The 18,439-nt window shown below is 49.2% G+C and overlaps 1 protein-coding gene across 6 annotated transcripts in view; it reads right to left on the bottom strand.

Moving 5' to 3' along the window:
* The window catches only part of CYFIP2 (cytoplasmic FMR1 interacting protein 2), a 60,373-nt gene extending 46,692 nt beyond the window's left edge, over positions 1 to 13,681 (bottom strand). For 3 of the 6 annotated variants that reach the window (XM_068959229.1, XM_068959230.1, XM_068959227.1), the window contains exons 1-5: positions 12,672 to 12,811; positions 5,610 to 5,750; positions 3,366 to 3,455; positions 3,198 to 3,275; positions 32 to 133 (exon numbers count right to left, since the gene is read on the bottom strand). In XM_068959229.1, coding sequence (XP_068815330.1) covers positions 32 to 133; positions 3,198 to 3,275; positions 3,366 to 3,455; positions 5,610 to 5,726 — 387 coding nt within the window. In that variant the 5' untranslated portion in view covers positions 5,727 to 5,750; positions 12,672 to 12,811. Of the gene's footprint in view, positions 1 to 31; positions 134 to 3,197; positions 3,276 to 3,365; positions 3,456 to 5,609; positions 5,751 to 6,009; positions 6,028 to 6,308; positions 6,559 to 12,671; positions 12,812 to 13,564 lie in introns of those variants that run through there. The other 3 variants (XM_009685668.2, XM_009685669.2, XM_068959228.1) reach the window with 3 other exon arrangements.
* Positions 13,682 to 18,439: the final 4,758 nt, after the last annotated feature.

An 18,439-nucleotide genomic window follows, 5' to 3' on the forward strand; every position in this document is an offset into this window, starting at 1 on the left:
ATTATTCCTGTCTCCCCCCTTGACCACTTACCTGAAAATACATGAATTTCATAAGCTTGGTGACTTCTGGCTCCAGGACTTCCACCGTCTTCTCATAAATCTCCACTCGGTTTGGCTGTTCATTACATTTCACCTGAGATGCAAAGACAAATCTTCATGTCGGTATTAGCGTATCTATCACAATTGTGGGCCTACAATGGCCATCACCTTCTGCTTGCTTCACAGTGAATTTGGTCCTCCACTTGAGGACAACAGAGGGAAGCGAGAGGAAGCTTCTTTTCAAGGCAACAGATGGGAGAAGGGGCTGTTTCTCAGATGTGAAATTCTCTCCACATATTATAAATAGGCACGATCCTGACTCCGAGAAGTAACATCTTCTAATGCATTTGTCCGGGGTAGAGTGCACAAAATGAGTCTGGACTTGCTATCATTACATGGCAATGTTAGATTACTACATCATAAAGTTTTCCGAGATTTTGTGTTGGAAAGTCCCATGGACATATAAGAAACCATGCTACAGCTGTGCAATGGTCCTGCTAGGGTAATTCTGGTTGTGTTGCAGACCTGCTAAAGATCACTGGAATTGTACATGGCTAGCAGCAATGAAATAAGACACCTCTACATCAGAGCCTTTGGAAGCTAAATAAAAGGAAAGATTTATCCAATTGTCATCTACCTTATTTCCAAATGGTGACTCGGAGTCCTAGAAATCCTACTACCAACTTTTTAGGGGAAATCCCAACTGTTCCAGGTAATGTTTCCTGCTCCTATCCTTTGGTAGGGGATGGATCTCCAGGACCTTGCCAGGGCGTATTTTGTCTCCAGCTGTTGCTGATGTAAGGCTGCGATGGGTCTGACAGAGTCTGGTGCAACTTTGCAGCCCAGCAGCGGATCTACAGTGCACAAGGGAGTGAATCAGCTGAATTTACATGTGGGAAGATGCAGAAGTAGCTGTAAAACTCTCTTTACACCTTCTGCGTTGTGGAATCTAGTGATCGTCTCCTGGAATTTCACACTGTAGTCAGATAATACTGATGATCATGAATATGCAGCTAAAAGTGGCCCCATGGTATGGGCATGACTCACACATTTAGCTATAGGCTCAGCTCTGTTCTTCCTCTGTAAAACCGCACTTCCTCATGCAGTACACGGGATGTGTATGTAACTGAATGGGGGCACCAAGCTGCCAGTCAGCAGTAGGTGGCAGATTGTGAGGGGGTAAGAAAAGGCATCCCCAGGGGCTGCAGCCTATTCCTCCATGGCAAATTCAGAAAACACACTCGTTACAAGAGCAAAGGTGATATATCGGTGACTGAACTCTCCACAGCCACGACATCTGCTCCCGCGCTCGCAGGCAGCCCCTTCCGCAGGTCCCCGCAGTGAAGGGTGGGGGTGCGAGAACGGAAATGCTGCAAGCTGCTCTCGGAGAGGCACGGCAGCATCACCGGGGCTGCAGGGAAGGGGAGACATCAACATGCCAAGACAGAAGATGGTGTGAGGCACTCGCACCCCACCTCAGTGTGCAGCTGTCTATCTTACTGTCAGCTCAGCCACTGCTGAGCATCACCAGAAGAGGCAATAGCAGCACAGCATCAAATACAAATGGGGGATGAGCAAATACCCAATCAGCGGCAGAAATCTCCCCATGGCTGCGTCTCATGAGACCATCAGCAGAGTATAACCCGAGGGGAACTGAGGTTTGACCTTTCCTGGGGAATCGCAAAGACAAACATCAGCACTGTCAGCCATGTGGAAATATTTTTCCTGGCTCCCTGGAACCACTGCAAACCCTTTTATCCCTACGGTTAATGCAAATATGCTTTATCTGCCCTGCCATGCTGCTAGCCCGCACTTGTACAGTGATCCAGCGTGTGTTCACACTGCAGAAGACAAGCTTTGAGCTGGAGCCTGAATCATAGATTCAGTAGGCCACGTAGGCAACCTTACTCATGTTTGTAGGTGTTTGCAGGATGAAGCCACCAAAATTCAGGCTGGAGAGAAAAGGCTAGAAAACAGCTGAGAACAGAAGTAGCTGTAGAGGAGAAGGATGTGACTGCAGAAAAATGCTGATAAAACTTGGGGGCAGATCAGGACTTCCCGGCATTTGGAGGAGACCTGGCTGGGAAGCAGATATTCTCCTCTCAGGAAATTTTTCTGACGTATCAAAGTACTCCTTCACGCACACTGGCACAGCATCAGCCCTTCTGGGGCTGCCATCAAGAGCAAAGAGTGCTCCAGAGTCACAGCACCAGTCTAGGATGCTGGAAACCCATCCTCAGCCGCTTGATCTGCTTTATTGAAGTTCAGGGGGAGCCTGGGTCTGCCTCATCTCAAAAGGACACTCTGTTCTCGCTGCTGGGCTAGCCAGGCTTTCTTCAGACACTGACAACAGTCCCGCTCTAGACTGGAGTAATTCTTAATAGAGTCAAGACCCACCATACACTGGTATCAGGAAAGCATGATATAAACCAAATCTGATGATCTTACTTTCAGCTTCCAAAAACTAACTGCCTTGCCCCTTCGCCTGAAGCAAACTCCTTCTCCCCAGAACATGAGAATGAGAACTACTCAAGGTGAGGGACTGGAAACGAAATATTGACATTGCTTTAATTAAAGCAAAGGCTATCCATTGTCCAGACAGAGAAGCAGATAAAGAGCCAAGTCATAAAACATACAGTCCCAAGTAACAAGCTGGACCAGAGCTGTGCTCAGCTGAGCCCTGTCAGCAACTGTGAGATGAGCAAGCTGGTACAGCTTGGCTGAAGTAAGGTCAGGTGTGATTGCCTTGGGGAACAGGAGAGTGGGGGGGGGAAGGGGGGGGGGCTGAAGGAGCCAGGACATATATTTAAGGCAGTCAGCCCCTACAGTTACTCAATTTGTGACTACCGTGACTTAGCTGAGTGGGTTTGCTAAGATATCTTAGGGATAGAGAAGCTGTAGCTATTGTATATGTGAGGGTGTAGAGCAGGTGTCCTCTGGCAGGGCAGGAGTATAGATATGTTTTTACTGAATGGCTGTTTACTGCTGAGATCCATGGTTGAGGCTCCTGTGTGGGGGGAGGTAGTTTGAAGAGTCAGGGTCTTCTCATTTCAACCTTTTCTTCCACTTCTGTCTTCTCTGCTTGTTTCTGTCTCCAGCCCAAACTAATCCCAACTGAAGGCAAAGCTAGCTAGCTGCTCTAGGAAAAGACCTGGTACCTGGGGGATGGCTCGGGAGCAGCTTCTCCATGTGTAAAGCATCACAGCGTACTCATGGCCCTCTTCCAGCATTTCATTCTGAAAAACACAAAGAGGCGTTGCTGCGGCGGGGCCCGTGCCTACGGCTCCGTGTGGGTGCAACGGTGCTGGGCTGCCCCAGAGACTCACCATGCTGGAGTGCACTGTCGCCTGCTCGATGTACCTGGCAATGCCCGTTACGAAGGCATTTCTGTCTTCAAAGTTTGTGTCAAAATTAGCCTGTGGGTGCCACAGAGAAATAGGGATTAAAATACTGCTAGTTGTATGTTCACCTGATATATTTCCACTTGAGAGCTTTTAGCCAAAGGGTTTCATAAGTATATCCATCCTTTAGACAACCTGTCCTCCCAGGAAAACCCCCATGCAACTGCAGGCAGGAGCAGGGGTGCTAGAGGGGAACAGGAGCAGGCAATGAAAAACTGGAGATGCTGGAAATCACTGGATCTCTAGGTCTGATGTAAATTGCTCTTTGTATGTGTGCATGCATACATACACCATGCAATACTGCGGAACCACTCATTTTTGTTGGAGGAAATCCTGCAGGTTATATGTGTGAAAACATGACAATCAAGACTGCCAAGCCCTTGTAAAATCAAGCCAAGCCAGGTGGGGATTTATTAAAAGAATTGCAGCTGCTCAAAAGAGCAAACCTCTAGCAATTATGCTAAAGATATTTGTCCATTAACTCAAAGACAGATGCAGCCTCATTAATTTCTATTTATCCTCTAGCTGCTATGAGAAGACCACATCCTGTCAGCAGGAATTGCAAAGAATAAACACACAGAAAGTGCAGGGAAAGAGATGTCCGGAAAACATAAATAAAAAAGTCAGCATCCCAACCAGACTCTATTAGCAGCACTAGTGTTGCTCCTGCAAGCAGATGCTTTGAGGGAAGAAGTTGTTCTGGAAGCTGAACTACTGCTTTGGGTCTGGATGTGGGAACAAGGAAGTGCAAAGCAAGGCAGGGCATGAAAATGCAGCTCCTCAGCTGCTCTGTTGTAACTCCCCGTTCACACGTGTTGGCACTTTTACAATTCCCTCAGTGAACTGCAGGGCAGAATGCACACAAGTCTTAGATGCCCAGAGTTGCTCCTTGCAATGTCATTAGCATTGCAGAAACCCTATTCAACTCAATATCTGATTTCTTCAGTAGCTTCCAGCTTCTGAAGCTGGGAGCACAAACTCCTGGCCACGAGGCTGTTTTTCCTAGTGCCTCAAGGACATCACGTGTGACTAACGTGACATAAAAGCTGAGCCTGCACATGCATTTATGGGTAGCAGGAGAGAGGGCTAAATGCAAACCACGTATGATGTGAAAACAGGTTTGGCTAATATCTCTGGATCCAGTTTAGGCTAAGTTTCTAGGCTCAGCTATGTGCACATGCTTATGGCTCTGAAACGAGGCCATAAGGCTACACCCTGAGCTCGTCGCAGAACACAGGCCAGCAAACAGTAACGCTTATCTGATGAAGAGACAGGCTAAAATGATACAAAGATTTTCCAGGAAGAGTTGAAATTCGAGCAGTCCAGAAATGCCTGTAGGCCTGATAACCTGTGGCGATGCTAATGCTACTGAACAAGCCCACAGTACGACCTAGTGAAAGAGCTACTGTAATTTCAGAAGCCTGTGTACATGGCAATGCAATCACTGTACGAGTGGGTGTATTTATACACTGCTGTGGGTAAGTCGTGAAGACAGAAGTGCCAGGACAGAGAAAGTAACCCACATTATATTTAACCCTGGGTGTGGTCTAGAGGCTAGGGGGTGGTGGCCAAGCAGTTGACGCATCTCCTGTGGATTCAAAAGCAGGAGTTTGGGCCTTGCCCTGGGTTCATGCCAAGCTTTGCTTGATCAGTGCAGCCGCAACTAAATCTGTGGTTGCTCAAGCCAGAGAAGTGATTCTAGCTGCTGCCCTCCCTTGAATGCCACTAGCCACCAAGACTGACAGCTCCAGCTGGGCTAATGGCATAGACCAGCCAAATTCAAATAGAACTTCAATTTTGACCTACTTGGAGATGCGTGCACTACCATAAAAAGAAACCACAGAAATACTTGCATTATAAAACACTGCTCTTATCACAAATCTTATTGGCTGCTTCATACCCACTCATGCACTCTGGTCCTCATTTTTAACTTCCTAATGTCTTGCGCAGGGTTCAAGATCCCTTTTATTCATCTCCACCACTTTCTTTTTAAAGCTTCTGGGAACGGATTTGTGTCTAGGTCTGTTCTAAACATTTCCTTAAACCCAGTGCACCCGGAACATTGTTCTCAAAACATTAGTTCTCAAAGCACCGTGAAGTCCTGTGCTTTGCCTGAGTTACCAGAACAACCCTCATGGCCCATGCTGCTGTCAGGAAGCTGAACGGTACCTGGTACATGATGGAAGATGGAGGAGGTTCGATGCATGGCTGCTGATCTGGTAGAGGCAGCTCCTCCAGTAAGTCCACATTGGACAAGGCATCCTCCAACGTGACGTGTGTGGTCATGGTTCCGGCTGCTCAGTTTCCACGCTAAATCCAAAGGAAAAGAAAAGGTGATAAAAACACAGCAGCCAGAAGACTGAGAAAATTGGAACCACGACCGGTTTGCACTGCAGGAGACATTATCCCTGTTTAAGTTTTCTTTTTCTTATACGTTTCACCTAAGTCTCTAAGTCCTCTCTCCTTCTACAATTCAATAACAGAACTGGAAGGCAGAATAAGAGCAACAGAGGTACCCACACACAATCCTCTCTGCTTAACTCTATGCAAAACTACTTAAGACACAAACCAGCTGGATGCTGCAGTGCAGCTAGAGCAGCCTCAAGTGAAAGTGTGTGCTCCAAAATGCAAGGCAGTGCTATTAAAAATATCTCTAGAAGCAGCATGATTAGAAAAGTATGACCAGTGCTGACACTCACATGGTCTCTTTCTCACATACATGGAACGAAGCTGGAAACTGTAAGCAGCAAATCATGTTCTCAGAGGTGAACCGGAAAACATTGAGTTCTGCACAGTTAGGCTGTGGCAGTGCAAACAGCAAAAAAAGAAGCAGAAGTTAGAAAAAAACAACTTTTCCTTTTATTGTACCTGCTTCTGCCACACATGCAGCAGCCCCCCAGTCCCGGCCGGCAGTGGAGTTGCTGATGGCAGTGTCCTGAGATGGTGCCCGTTACCCAGGAAATACTGAGCGGTAATTGCAAAGGGAAATGTGTCTGAAGGAGCTCCCTGGTCTTACATCTGTGCTGTGCCCCCCATGCTGACCAGCTAATAGGAAACACGGGACAGAAACCTTCATGACTCTTCCTCCTTCTGCTCTTCACCTTTGCAGCAAGTGCACAAGCACAGAGGGACGACTGCTGTCACGCGGGCAGAAAGCTCTTGCATAATCAGAGCCACAGGGCTTCCCTAGTTAATGCCTAATCCGTGTGCAAGAGCTGTGGCTGACCTAGAGTGCGTCTTCTAGAAAATCACCTAGCTGGATTTAAACACAGTGACAGAGAACTCACTCTAAATATTGACGTGTTCAACTAGCAGATCCCTCCCCCACCGCCAAAAACTGCACTCTCCAGTCAGAGCCTGTCTGGTTTCAAATGTGAGCCACCGAGTTTTCTCACTTTTACCTGCAAGACAGTGGAGTGCTCTACTACCAAAGTGTCCATCAAGATACTTACAGATTTCAGTGGAACCACCCCGCAACCTTCCTTCTCCTTTGCTACGCCAAGCGCACTGGGCTCTTTGACTGCCTGTTATGAAGTGTATTTGCCAATCCTTTCATCACCTCTTTTGCTTTTCTCTGAGCTCGAACCAATTTTGCAACTTTTTTGCTGAAGCGTGGACACCGTAGCTAGGTGCACGATTCCAGGGGTGTCTGCACAAGCGCCAAACACAAAATCAACACAACCTCCCTTCTTACACACACTCACAGCAGTTCTCTTGGACACAGCGGCTCCACAGGCACTCATATTCAGCTGATTATCTGCCATAATACCCTCAGGTCCCTTTTTTTTCCTTTTTTAATTGAGTCACTGTTTCCCAAAATATAAGTTTGCCTTTCACATCCAGCGCTAGGAGCACGGAAGGATGATGTTTCGGCATGTCCATAGATAGACACACACGCACCCAGCGAGGAACACAGCCAAGAGGGATGCACGCGGCGTGCGGTCCCGAGGCGGCTCCCTGCTGCGTGAAAAGACGGCTGAGCTTGCTGCTGTGCCTTTTGTCACCATCGCTGCCTGCGTGCACGGGCAGCAAGAAAACGTATGAGCACGGCAGAACCTGTTTCACCTCCACAGACGCCACCCTGAGGTACCAGGCAGCTGAGAAAAACAGGCTTAGTTATCTGCAGCTGAAGAGCATAAAGTAAGCGTTTGGGGAAGCAAAATCTTAAAACAGCCCCTTCCCTGCTTGCTCAAATTTCTGTTTCCCCCTCCATCCCCTTTTGCTAAAATTGTTTCCTCTTACAAATTATAGCAACTGTCAAAACCAGCCGTTACGTACTGGCACGCCGCAGTCGGAAACAGCTTCCTCCCCGGCTCAGAGAACGACGAGCGCCGCCCTGCGCGGCTCAACCTGCCCAGTCCGGGGGCCTTCTCGGCTTTCCATCGCTTCCCGACATCGTCCTCCAGCGCCCTCAAGACTTTCCTCTGGATGCCCAAACATCCCTTGTACTCACGCTTGCCTATATATTTCAGGCTCGGGAAGGCGAAACCCCTCCATTTCCTACATCTGAGGATTTGGGGTGTTTACTTGGGCTCATTCAGCATTTTTCCGCAGGTCAAATTCTAAGGCCGTCTGTGCAACTTGTCAGCAGCCTGCTATTACCAAAGACTCCTCTCCGCTAGCTGCGTGGCAGGAGAAGAACATAGCAACCCCCCAAATTATTGCTATTATGAGGGGATATGTTTCCAAACGCAGTGTCAGGGTTCTGCTGGGCCAAGCAGTGCAGAAACACGTATGAGAGTCTCTGCCTCGAACTTCTTACCGTCACAGACAGGAAGAGGGCCGGCGGGCAGAAGTAACACACAGAAAACGAAGCACAAAGCAAAAGCGAGGGAGCGGTGCCATCGGCGGTGGCACAACTCAGCTCAGCAGCGGCGAGGCGCGTGCTTCAGCGTGAGGGTCAGGGTCCACAGGGAAAAAATAGGTGAACTTTGCGGGCTGAATTGCTGGGTCTTCGCTACAAAGCCCTTGGGAGTCACTGGAGAAAGAGGCCAAGTTTCATTTCTAAGGTTCTTGGGCACGGCAGCGAAACCGAAGAAGATGAGGGGAAACGTGGGGTGTGCCAGGACTTTTCCTGCGTCGCGCATCCACTACGCGCCGCGGCAGGCAGGCGCCTTCGCGACCGGAGTCCCTCTGCCGCAGACCCAACGCCGCCCTGCCCACCTTCCCGCGAAACCTTTCCAAAACGGACACCTCGGAGCTGGCAAACATCGGCCAGCCCTCCACTGGGCGACGAGCGGCGCGTCCGCCAGCTAACGCCGCCCCACGCGAGCTGCGGCCGCTGCGCCGGCCGGGGCAGAGCGGGACGCGGGGCTGCCGGGGCCGGCTGCCTTGCGCAGAGGTCGGTGCTGCCGAGAGCGGGACGCAGCAGCGCGCGCAGGGACAGGCCGCCTGGGTTTCGTTAGCACGTGCACGGCGAGCTGAGGCTTGCTTTTTTTTTTTTTTAATTTTCTTCCCCATGCAGGAAATATTTCCTGCCTGCGTAGAGGTAAACACAGCCATTTAGGCTGCTAAAAGCAGCTGCTGAAATTTGCTTTTTTTTTCCTGCATATCCTGCCACTTATGAGAGAAGTCAAAACCCCTTTGGCCCTATGCGTTTTGGCAAAACCGCTGATCGTGAGCCTGGCAGGGCCTAACACCCCCCTAACGAGAGCCGTTTTCATCTGGAGCGCCCAAATGGTGGTTTATATCGTTGTGCATTTTTCAGTTACCAAATGCTCTTTCGAACATGGCCAGATCTCCTTGTCAAAACCCACCGCGCTGTCCCGCCGTCCTTTCCCCGCTTCTCCTCCGCGATGGCACCCGCAAAACCCCAGGCAGCGGAGACCCAGCAGGAGCGCTGCGCCTGCTGCTTCCCCTGCTAATCGCTGTAGCTAATTAGACCTGCCCATACCTTCTGTGCGTCTGCTACGTAAACTTCCTTGTTTCGTCTTATATCCGAACTGCAAGGCCTTCGGCAGTCTCTTACCGTTTGTAAAGCAGAACGACTCGCACCGAGGGATGCAGGCTCCTCGGGGCGGCAGGAAGACACTGCAAACACACTGCCGAAGCGCGGCCAGCAGGTGATACTCCCGACTGCATGTGCCAGCACAGAAACGGCAAACTTAGCTTACGGATAGCAGGGCAAGACCCTTCCACACGTGCCATCATTCAGCACAGTAAAAGGCCAGGCAGAGCTCCTACAGGCACACCAATCCCATGCCCAAAGGATAGAAATACGAGCCGTGTGCCGCTCGCTAGCTACCTCTGTACTGCATTGAAACGGCAGCTCTGCAGCAGGCACAAATTCGGCATGCACAAATTCAGTGTGCTCCCCAGCCCGCCGCCTGCCTGCGGGCTGCCGGCGCTGACACCCCCAGCGAAGCACTGACCCTGGGCCCCACAGGATCCACGCGGAGGGCACCCTCCTGCCACTGCTGAAGCCAAAATTAAGGGTTCCATAGGGTAAATCTGTTCTGAGAGCAGCCTCGGGGCCGGATTGAAGGGACAGCATAGGAGGGCTTTAGGGAGCGGGGACAGACAGCCTCGACGTCTGAACTTGCGATCGCAAGGCAGGTCCTACCTTTCACACTTAAACGCTTGCCCAGCAGTATCTCTGCAACCTCATCCTCTTCACAGCTACACACCGAGCTGAATAAAGAAGTCTTTATTGTCAGAGCAGCTTGGGGGAACAAAGGGAGACTTTTAAAATCGGGGCCATAATGAATACATTGCATGTGAGCGCAGCTGGCTTCGAAGCTGTTCGGCTGAGAGCTACGGGGAGGTGGCACAGGTTATTTCAGTTCTGCAGCTTGCCTGCTCCTGTAGAAGAGATTCATGATGGAGTTGAGATAGCTATCAAGCGCAGGAAAGGAGGAAAGAAACGACAGGAATTGCCCTAGAGATTGCTAATAACACAGCATCCAAGCACTGGCAGGCGTGGGGTAAGTCCCCATGGGGGGAGCAGCAAAATGACTCTTGCAGGGGAGGTGGCAAAACAGAGAAAAAGGACAAACTTCTCCTGCTCACATGCGGGGCACATTCTTTTCCAGCTCTGATGCCCAATCACTAGGAAATCTGAGAAAGTCACTTAACTGGAGCATTTCTAGTACACACTGCCTCACAGGAAGAGGAGGGTAAATGTTCCTGGCCACTAATGTCCTTTTAGCCAAGAAGAGTAACTGCAGGGCGCAAAAGCTTAGTTTGACCCTTGCCTAAAAAGCATGGGAGGAAAGTCCCCTGTGTCTTAGTACACAGGCCTTCCCTCTCTCCTCACATGCTGTAAGAATTACTTGTAATTGCAACCAGCACAACAGGCAGGAGGTACTTTGCACGAGCAAAAAAAGCCAGGATGAATAAGACTGGCAGAACCGGGCTCCTGCCTTACACAGGCACAGACGTTAAGAACCATAAAATTGTCCTTCTCATTAAAAAAGGAAACCAAACTGCACAACTCCTCAAGGTGTTTTTCTGTATCTCTGTTCTACGTTTTCTGCCATCCCCTTAAGGCTGAGTTCCAGGCATTTGTGCTGTCTTTCTCTCATCAACAGAATCATTTTGGAATTTATTTCTTGTAGAGTAGCTTCATCAAATCTTTCTCGTGCCAAAGAAAGACGCTCAAGAGTTGTCACTGGAAGCTACATTTCTGATATAGCTGAAAAATTCAGAGCCAGTTTACAAGCAGTCTGCAACACTGACAGTTAAAGCACTTCTTGGGAAATTAAATTGCACAAAGATAGTGTTGTTAACAGTTCGCCAATTACTGAAAAAAGGAACTGCCTTTTTTTCATGCAGAGATGATAGGTGTTTGTTAATAAAATTACTACTACGAAATCAGCATAGCTTCGTTTGCTCAAGAGACCCTGGTCAGAAAATGGAAGATATTTCCAGATTCCTTGGGCTTCGTTAATGACAATTAACTGTACAGAGAAAGGGAGAAAGGAATTCTCCTTTGTGGAGCATTACCCAAGAATTATAACGCTATGACAGACATCAAAACACAGCTCTAATCACCCATCACAGTGACTAACCTCCGACAACTGTCATAACGTGAAATACGAGCGTGCTTTTTCTTTTGGTATCTGTGCAGGGCAGGCAGGGCCAGGGCTCTGGTGAGTTAGCGACCAAACACAATTCGGTGAGATCTTTGTGATCCAAAAGCTGCGGTTTGAAACCCCCACGTGGAAAGTAACAGATGGCAAAGGGGGACAAGCTCTGCTGCTAGCAGCCGTATCCACTTACTCAGCAGGACCTCAACGTCTGCCCCCAGACACCCTCCCCCTTCCAAAAACAACCAGTAAAGAGGACTCTCAATCACTAAGCCAGCACGGACGGTTTAGTATGTGCCTCTTTTTCTTCTCATCGTTCCTTTCTGATCCCTTCCACCCATGGAAATTTCCTGTGAAATCTTTTCATTCCTTTTCAGGTGGGATGTGGCTGCCACCAGTGAACTCATCACTGACATCCTTGGTTTGAAAGTTCAACACAAAGAAACGCTACCGGGGCACATCTCGACCACAGATTGCCTCATGCGTGGAAAATCAGTCGTTCTGGAGCACCCAGGTTTTGCCAACTCCAACCAACACCAAAGCATAAACCTTGAAAAATCTCTGACAGCACAAAATCCCCAGAGCTCGGGCCCATCCTTCCCAAGCCCCGCTCACACCCCACGGCTTTCTCCTCCCCTCTCCTCCCCGAGGGACACCATTTTTCTATGCTGTTGGTGATGGGAGCTCCGACCGGGGGCCAGGGCCACCTCTCGCTCCTCGGCCCAGTGCATCCGCCGGTCCTCCATCTCCTCCACCCACATCTCTCCCGCGCGGAGCATCGCTCCGACCCCAGCGCTGCCATCGCCGCCAGCGGCCGGGCCTGCGGCGCATCCCGGCCCGGGGCTCGTCGCCCTTCCCCTCCTCCGCGGGGGGATGCGCGCAACCAGGCGGTGCGATTTTGGGTCTTTTCCCCGGCTCTGTGCAATCAATGCAAGGGAGGCTCGATACTGCAGGTGGCTCTAAGCATTGTGGGATACATCCGCGCACATCCCGGCGCCGCCGGGCCTCCTCGCTGCCGCTGCCCCGGGCGCCGGCACCTGCCCCGGCGCCCGCACCCGCGGCCCGCTGCGCCCGCGCGGGCGGCCCAGCGCGCCAGGGCCGGCGGCGGCGGGCGCAACCCCGCGCAGCCGCGGGGGAGGGGGAGGAGGAGGATGCTCCCGCGCAGCCCCCGCGCAGCGCAGCCCCCCGCCGCGGCCCCGCTCACCTGGCGCTGCGCGGGATGCCGCGCTGCTCCGCGCCGCTCCGCGCCGCTCGCACAAAGAGCAGGAAATGGCTGCAGCAAGTGCACTTCCGCGGCTCTCCGCCGGCCCCTCCGCACGGCGGCGGGGGGGGGGAGCCCCGGCCCCCGCCGCGGGAAGGGGCTGGAGCCGCGCGGGCGGCTCCTCCCCCGGGCAGCGCGGGGGATGCGCGGCGCCGCCGCCCCCGCGCAGGGGCGGCCGCATCCCCCCGCGGCTCCGCGCCGCCGCCCCGACCCCTGCTCGGGCTGCGGTGCCAGCCGCCGCGGCCGCCCTTCCCGGCGAGCAGGAGGAGGAGGAGGAGGAGGAGAAGGGAGCCGTTTTGCCGAACTGGCCGGGGGAGAACGGCCGAAAAGCCCCGGGTTATGAGCGGGAGAGGCTGGGGCTGCCGCTGGCGGTGGCGGCTCCCGCAGCCCCCGGGAAGCGCTAGGTGAATGCAGTTAGGTGCCTGAGAAGCAGGAGCGGCCGCGCGCTTCCCCATCTTGCCGCTGCCGAGCCTGCCGGGCTGCCAAGCATGCAGGCGCTGTGCACGGCAGGCGGCTTGTGCCAAAGACAGATTTTTTTAAAACCCTGTTTTAATGACAGTCCTGTTTCCATAATATATATAAAGCCTTGGTTCGCTGACCATGTAAGGGATGAAAACCAGAAGACAATGCCTTTGCGCAGGGCTCCGAGCCTCTTCTGAGTCAGCACTACATCCAAAAGATCTTCCTTTTGGCCTTTTTTCAGGGATAAGCTTCCAGTTCTTCTGCTTGTGATTCTTTTTAAAGCTCCAATACAGCTGTTGAGATCTAGTGTGAAATGCAAAATGGACCTCTTAAAACCTCCAGAGTAACATCTCTGCGTGCAGATTGATACAAACCTTGCAAAGGACTTTCATTCATTCTGCTGTAGCTCTCAGAGGTTCAGATGTTAAAAAGACATCGGTGGATATCCAAGGCTGTTGGAAGCCCAGGGCATGTCTAGATATATTTCCACAGTGGTCCCTGGCAGCGTTCCTTTCCTGAACATTGGTCTATGCTAAAAATAGACTACATCTGGATCTTTCCTGGCTTTGAATAACCACTGCTGATTCCTTACCAGAAAGCCTGCTGCTCTGTTGCCCGTGACAGCTTGGGTCTGAGCTTGCTCAGGAGCACAGGCTCCCAGTGTAAGCTCTGGGTGTAAGCTCTGTTGGCTCCAGAAGGAAGCTTGGGCACCAGGTCTGTGCTGTAGTTCTGCTGCGATAGGTAGAGTGGATGCACTAGGGTCTGCACGCTCCAAAAGCAGCAAGACAGAACTTCAAAACTGTCTTCATTTTAAATAGACAGCTCAACACCTGAACATTATTAATAGCAACTCTAGGAACAGACCCTTCTTCCTTCCCCTATGTAGCAGTCTTCTACATCAGCTTTAACTGGAACATTTTTCAGCCATAGTTCCTCTTTTCACTATCTGTTGCTTGTCAGAAAGATTCAGTAAATTAGCATTCTAACTGCAGATGCAAGAGATTTAACAGCTAGTATTACTCTGAGGCCGTGGATGAAACAAGGTCAATTCAAGAAAATTGTGGCAGTGAAAACTGTTGTGTTTTCGTTTTTTTTTTATTTTTTTTAACTCATTCCCATTATCAGCCAGGCTAATGGTGATGGGAGTTCTGTGAATGTTATGTTATTTTAATTTTCTACTTTTTGTAGTCTTAGATCATAGAATAAGCTTCTTTGCATTTGTCCTGCAGGTCTCTTTGCAAAAGGGGAAGAATGCTGGTGAGGAGCAGACCACATGCAGATACAGATGTGTGCATCAGATGCAGTGTGGGCATCAGCTATTTGTGCGTGTGGATGTGAGAGCAAGAGGTAACGTCATGGTGTTGTGAGGTGAACAGAACAATACACTGAGCTCATCCATGCAAGGAGAATTAGCAAGGAAGGTTCCACCTAAACCCCACCCTGTTGTAGAGAGCAGAGTTCGGAGAGTACAGACAGAGCCATACATCACACGGGAATATATTCATTACAAAATGTTTCAGGAAATTTTGGATTTTTCCAGGCCAAATTTTTCTGTCTTCCAACTGTGAAGGCAGATGTCTCAGTTCTTTCTCACCGTGCAGGTCTAGACCTAATTGGGAATAAAGCACTAGGAATAAAGAACTACGGAAAAAGGTAATTAACGACTGGAACAAGTGGATACTTATGGATATTTAATGAAGAGCAAATGGATGTTTATTGCAATGCTTCCTAAGTGTTGCAGTGCATCTAATCCCACAACTGGAAATGTTTAAAGGAAGACTGGGCAATGCATGATTTTGGGGAGTAAGTTTGTGACTTTGGTAGTTCCAAATGCTACCTGTAACGTGTCGAAACCTACATTATCGTTGGGTTTATGGAAAGAAAGGTCCTCAAAGGGGTAGATAAAGAACAGGCAGGACAGGAAGAAATTGCATTTCATTGCATATGGAACTCGTTGCTATGTATCAAATATAGATCAAATATTGATCAGCATCCTGGAGTCGTTGGCCCTCTCCAACACAGTGTGACGATGAGAAGCACTTACATGCCAGGGCAGGAGAGCAGCTGACTCCAGTGCCAGTGGCAGTGACGTGGGACCAGCACCTCTGCATGGCCTCTTCATCATGTTCTGCTCTGCAAGTAGTAGGAGCAGAGCAAACAGCAACGGGGAGCTCTGACTGGGCAAGCTCAGCTTTCAGGGAGGCTGGAAGCACCAACAACCACCACTTCCCGGGGTGACCACCATGTGCCCAGGAAAGCACTTGTTATGGCTTCAAAGGAAAGCTGACATTGCTTTACTCCATCCACTGGTCCCCACGGAGAAGGGTCAGCCATTCTTTCTAGATGAGGTTACTGCTCGACCGCCTTTTCCTAGCTAGGCTGCAAACCTGACCGTGCCAGCACTCAACCATCGCAGCAGCAGGTCAGGAGCACGTTGGGACAAAATACTTTTGAAGGAGACAGAGGAAGGTTATTCTCTTTCCTGCAGGACACAGCTGATATTCTCACCTCTGCTTTGTGGGGAATGTCTATGGTTAAGCCGCATGAAGTGCACGAAACTAAACTTGCCATATAAACTGCGAGGGTGGGAGAAGACTGTGTTAACAGTATGTTCGTATCATGCAGTTGTCACAGTATGGCACCATCATTTTGAGATTCTTGAAGTATCTTGCAAGTATTAGCAGGCAAACATTGTCTGGGAGCATTCAAATATTATCCTCCCCGTTTTAGAAAGACCTAAAGAATTTAAAGCCACTACATTGGATGTTCAAACTTAGAAATCTGTGTCTATGTGTCTATATAGTAAATTAACTCAATTTTCAGAGGTTCTGATTACTTACTAATCCCAGTGAACCCAGCACCTAATCTAACCCCAGAACCTAGGCATAGGTCTGGGGAACAGCTGTATTTCCTGAACCAGAGCAGGCTTGTTTGGTTCTTGGTGGGAAGGATTTTGGGGAAGGGCAGGCTGTAGGATTATAACAGCATAAAATTGTTTTTGCATTTATGTTAACACATAGTGAAAGCCACAGTCGGGACACAGCAATTTATTGCTTTTAAAAATATGTACTGTTTATAAAGAAATTCCTACAAAAGAAGATCTGAACATGAGACTTCACAATATTATCTTGTGCAACAGTAATAGCTAATAAATATTACATTTACCTCATCCTAACATAAATATAGTCTCAAAACCACTGCCTAGCGGAGCAATATTGCTGCTGCTTAATAGCAACCTCCTCAGGACTGACAGATCCCTGGTTCCTTCTAAGGTGGAGGGAATAGCATGCCAGAAGCTTGACTTTGTGAACCTGTGGGTACACCTGCCACAGCGAGAGTGCCTGTGCTCAGGGAAGAAGTATTCAGAATACTCTGGGAGTTGTACGTATCCTCTAAGTGCAACCTGGGCTGGGGGAGAAAAAAGGGTTTTGGCCAGGTGTCCTCCAATCTAGTTGTGGATGTGCAGTGCCATATGCTTAGGGCTATTGAAAACCTCACTGACTAAATGCAAAATTTAGCACCACGGGAACATGGCAACGGGTTAACTCAGACTAAAAGGATGAGGGGGCCAAAGAAAAACTCAGCTAACGTTCACTGTAAGCAAGAATTGAAAACCAATTTGTAGATGCTCGTATTCTACCTATTGGTCCAGACTATCACGATATTTTTGGCAGCAGTCCTGACTGGAACGTAGCACTCTGATCCTGCATTTCGGCATGACTCACCTCTTGTCTGAATGCTAGGATTCACCTTGTCTAGGAGAATTACTCTGGATGATATTTGTAGAAGTAGAACAAAGAAGATAATGTGTAATTAAAGCGAAGTAGGAAGATAAGTTTAAGATCGGAACTAGTGCCTTGCCCATATTCATACAGCTGACAAGATATTCTGGCTCTCAAAAGCCAGCCTAGAACCATGGATCTGAAAAATAACAGCAATAAAACCTCCTTCTATGAAGAAACATTTTGACACAGGATAAGTGAGATCATGGAATTACATTTCCTTGTTCCATTTTTGTTGGCAAAAATCTCTGAACCTGGCTTCTGTAACAACATCAGAACCTGCTGCTGGAAGGTTGCAACTCAAAAGTTTTTGTGAACTGCTGTCACATAAGGTTTACTCATGTCCTCCCTTCCCCAAACAGAGGAACATCAAAAATACATACTGCATATATACATATATCATGGACCAGTCCTCTTGACTTCTCTAGTTATTCTGAATGCTCTGCAGAAAGTCCTGATCTTATTTACAAATTCTGCAGGATGCTAACACCCACACTTTTGTTTTTGAGGTCAATTATGTCAAAACATGTCTCTGTCTTGCAGTGAAAAATGTGGATTTTAACTGAAGTACCAGGACATGGATACTGTCTACACCTTCTTCCGCTGTTGCCACATAACGTGGAACTCAGCATGAAGGACCCAGACAGTCCACCTCACATAGCACTTTCTTTCTTCTGTTGAGCATGACAGTTCCTAGAGGATTCACCAGTTTGTTCACAGAAGAGAGAGAAAAGGCTTTACTTCTGATGATCCAGTTACTCTTTGGAGTGGGAAAAAACATTTCTGATTTTCACTAGAGCACTGAGCACACAGTCTGCAATGTTTCAGTCTTGTGGCAATCCTTCCGGAGCACTCTCGCTCATTCCTTCCAAACATGCTAGTTCAGGAGAAGGTTCCTGTGCCTTTTAGATATCAGATAATCAGATCATGGGATCGTCTCTCACGCTGGACCATAGCACTCCGCAGTGTTGAGTCCCCCCATACTCAGTTCAAAGATGTCGGTGGAGGTCCTTTCTTTATCTTCTGATGTTGAAAGACTGAAGAACAATTCGATACAAACTTTAGGCTTTGACCTTTTCCTACCAAGAGTGTCTCTGTTTGCATTAGAAGGTCCCATTTTCCCTGTCACTATATAAGACAATTTGAGAGTATTTCAAGACTTCTTCTACATGTTGCTTTTTCTCTCCTTGTCTTACAAATTCACATGCACATACCCCTTCAGCTTGCAGGGTACCAGAATCCTGTTCTTCTTATGCCACAGTTTTAGAGAAAATCATGCAAAGGAAAAACAAAGCCATCTTGAAATACCAGTATAAAAAATGCAATGACTATATCCAGCCTGTTCCCTTGTGTCCCAGGCCTATTTCCGTTAAGAGCTTTCAGGTCCAGCCTGCTGTGAATTAAATAGCCATAGAAATGTCTAATTGTCCCTCCTCAGTTGAAGAACCACCCCGCCCCCCCCCCCCC

The sequence above is a fragment of the Struthio camelus genome, chromosome 13 (assembly GCF_040807025.1).
Source record: "Struthio camelus isolate bStrCam1 chromosome 13, bStrCam1.hap1, whole genome shotgun sequence".
Classification (NCBI taxonomy): domain Eukaryota; kingdom Metazoa; phylum Chordata; class Aves; order Struthioniformes; family Struthionidae; genus Struthio; species Struthio camelus.